The sequence below is a fragment of the Tauraco erythrolophus genome, chromosome 27 (genome assembly GCF_009769465.1).
Source record: "Tauraco erythrolophus isolate bTauEry1 chromosome 27, bTauEry1.pri, whole genome shotgun sequence".
Taxonomy (NCBI): domain Eukaryota; kingdom Metazoa; phylum Chordata; class Aves; order Musophagiformes; family Musophagidae; genus Tauraco; species Tauraco erythrolophus.
Genome location: NC_141491.1, coordinates 5,321,236 through 5,324,827, shown reverse-complemented (window position 1 = coordinate 5,324,827; position 3,592 = coordinate 5,321,236). Strand labels below are relative to the sequence as shown.

The 3,592-nt window shown below is 48.7% G+C and overlaps 1 protein-coding gene across 1 annotated transcript; it reads right to left on the bottom strand.

The window, feature by feature from the left end:
- Positions 1-1,530: 1,530 nt before the first annotated feature.
- Positions 1,531-3,030, bottom strand: LOC104375002 (potassium voltage-gated channel subfamily A member 2). The gene has a single exon (XM_009981246.2). The coding sequence runs from the start codon at positions 3,028-3,030 to the stop codon at positions 1,531-1,533; it is 1,500 nt and encodes a 499-aa protein (XP_009979548.1).
- Between the last annotated feature and the right edge of the window lie 562 nt (positions 3,031-3,592).

Here is a 3,592-nt window from a genome sequence, read left to right as displayed (position 1 = left end):
ACCACCATCCCTGAGGCTCTACATGGTTGAAAAGTTTTCCAGTCCGAAACGCACCCTGCCCTGGTGATCCCACGAGCGCCGTGGAGCAGGTCATGCTCGTCCAGCCCATGACCCACCATCCCGGCACCCCTGAGCCGGGAAGCTCCCGATGACCTGAGCTCTCACATTTGCTGAGGATTCGGCCCTACAGTCGCTCTCTAAATATCTATATACACACACACAATAATCGTACGGGAAACGGCTGAAAATCGCTGAACAAACAAGTCGGGAGAGCCGGTACCTGCTATTCCACCTGCTCCTCGTGCCCTCTCTGATCCGCTGTGGGTTCTGCTCATGACACTAAGATGAATGACTAATTACTGGCCCCATAATGAGTGCAGGTGTTTAACTTTCAGCTCACCTTACCTCGCTCGCGTTAGTCGGCTCTTGCGTCCGGATGCTCGGACACTCAGGCTTTGCCTTGTTATCTATCAAACTGTTGTCAGCACATGCCTTCCCCATCCAGTTTTTAAATATAATGGTGATATTTTTAACTTCCACGAATCTCCTTCGAGCCACCGGAGAATCTATAAACACTATAAAGATGAATACTGTAGAGTCTACTAAGAAAATATATATTTGTGTGTGTATTAAATATTCAGATTCATGCAACAAATATCCATGCAGCTGTACTGTATTACTGGTTAAATTTCACTGCAGTATAAATATATTATAGGCCACAGCATAGTTGCTCCAGTTTTACATATAGATATAAAAAACGATGCTTTTCCCAACTCATTTTCAATGTGTCAGTGGAGGTGTCTTTGGTGATCCTGGAAATATCGGTGATGGAAGTGTCATCTAAATAAACAAATAAAATCCAAGCGCTTGGTTTATTTACTCGTCCCTCCCGATGCCTAGCATAGAAAATTTAAGACTTAATAAATAATGTGCCGTCATACTAATTATCCCTCCCCTGGGCCTCACACTGGCATACTGCAGTGGCTGAAACTATTGCAGCATGCAGCATTTTCCGTTATGAAACACGAGCCTGGGCGATGCGTTCGCACTTGGCATTCCCGGGGCGGAAACCTGAGCCTTCCAGCAATTCGGACACACGACTGCATCTTCCCTTTGTTAAGCTCTGCCTGACCTTTCCCAGCCGTTCCCGATACCTGGAAGCTGGCTGTCACCCAGCTCCACGGGACAGGGACCGGCGCCCGTGGTACTCCGGGACAGTCCGGAGCTGCCCCCCTGTATCCCCATCCCTGTTGCTCGAAACGCCCAACCGCTCCGTATCTTCGGAAACCCACAAACCTGGGATGGGAGAAGGGAAACAAAATGGTTTGTGGGGTTGGTGGTTTGGGTTTTTTTTTTTGCACGGACGCTCGTTTGGTGTGGAAATCAAAGGTTAAAAGTCACTTACACAGCTATTGCTTCCCATGCAGAACCAAATATACACCGTAGAAAATACTGTAGTAACTACAATGCAGAGCAGCACTCAGTATCTGCGATTGTTCCGCTTCAGCTTTAAACACTAGATTTTAGCGACTAGACATCGGTTAGCATTTTGGTGATATTCACATAGTTTGTGTTAGCTAGGGTGCAATTGGCTGTCTTCAAGTTCTCCTCCCTAAAATCCTCATTGCTATTGTTTACGCCTTCCTGAATCTCCATATAATCAGACTTACTAATAGTAGAGGCACTTCTGCTTTTCTTTAGGTCAGGGGAAGAGGGGATCTTTGGGCAGCTGGTTACTTGCAAATATTGAGCCTGCTCCTCTCCCTCCGTCTCCCGGTGGTAGAAGTAATTGAAGTTAGACACTATGACGGGCACGGGTAAGGCAATCGTTAATACGCCAGCGATGGCACACAAGGAACCCACTATTTTCCCCCCAATGGTTGTGGGGACCATGTCTCCGTAGCCAACAGTCGTCATGGAAACCACGGCCCACCAGAAGGCATCGGGGATGCTCGGGAACTGGGACTCGCTCTCGTCGGCCTCGGCAAAGTAGACGGCGCTGGAGAAGAGGATGACACCGATGAAGAGGAAAAATATCAAGAGGCCCAGCTCCCGCATGCTGGCCTTGAGAGTCTGCCCCAGGATCTGCAGCCCCTTGGAGTGTCGGGAGAGTTTGAAGATCCTGAAGACCCGCACCAAGCGGATGACTCGAAGGATGGCCAAGGACATGGCTTGCTGGCCTTGCTGACCATCCTCCGGCTTCTCGGCCAGCTCCGTCCCTAAGGTGATGAAATAGGGAATGATGGCTACGATGTCTATAATGTTCATGATGTTGGTAAAAAACCCAGCCTTGCTGGGGCAGGCGAAAAACCTCACCAAGAACTCAAAGGAGAACCAGATGATGCAAAGTGTCTCCACGATGAAGAAGGGGTCTGTGAAAGAGGTGGACTGCTGGTACCCCATGCTGCTGTTGGAGTAGGGGGGATGGCTCAGCCCGCTGCCATGCATGTCTTCGTTCTCATCCCGAAAAATGGGCAACGTTTCCAGGCAAAAGCTGACGATGGAGATCAAAATCACCATGACGGAGACAATAGCTATAATCCTGGCAGGGCCTGAGCTCTCGGGGTACTCGAAGAGCAGCCACACTTGTCTCTGAAACTCATTCTCAGGCAACGGTCTTTCCTCTTCTTTGATGTAGCCTTCATCCTCCCGAAACATCTCCATTGCTTCTTCTCCCAGTTCATAGAAACGAATCTCTTCCGAGAAGATATCCAAGGGCACGTTAACCGGCCTCCGCAACCTCCCACCAGACTGGTAATAGTACAATATCGCGTCGAAGCTGGGTCTGTTCCGGTCAAAGAAATACTCATTCCGCAGCGGGTCAAAATATCTCATTCTCTTTTTAGGATCCCCCAGTAAGGTCTCTGGAAACTGGGCCAGTGTCTTGAGCTGTGTCTCAAAGCGCAGACCCGAAATATTAATGACCACCCTCTCGCAGCATTCATGGTCGGTCTCAGGGTTATACGTGTCCTGCGGGTGACCGGGAAGAGCTGCAGCTTCATCTGCAGGATCTCCAGTAGCAACTGTCATATTGGGGTTTAAAAGAAATCCTTATGCTAAACTCTTCCCAGTGCCCGGTGGTGGGATTGGATTCAGGGCAGGGCTACTATCCTGCAGAAGGACAGGTACGTAGGTTTGGAAGTGTCTCATGAAAAGGCGAAGGGATGATTAAATAAAAAAGAGAAAATAAAAAAATAAAAATAAAAACAAAAAAAGGAAAGAAAATTGCCCCTGCTGAGAAAGAGAGAGATGAAATAAAGTTGGGGGGAGGAGAGCAGCTCCCTTCACTAGCATGTCTATCCCCTTCCTTGGGGGGTTAATTTGCCTTCTTTGGGATTGAGTTCAAAAACTCCCCTCTAAACCCCTTAGGTGGAAGAGAGAAAACACCTGAGGAACCGTCACCTATTCAAAACTGGTGTGGAAAAACCAGTGCCGGCAAACCAGAACTTTTTTTGGCTTAAAAAAAAAAAAAAAAAAAGGGAGGGGGAAGGAAAGAGGAAGGCAGGAAGAAAAATAACCCCATCCAGCCCTAAAGCGGCGAGGGGACCCCGCGGCGGGAGGCAGCCCGGGCTCAGCTCATTTCCAAGCATGC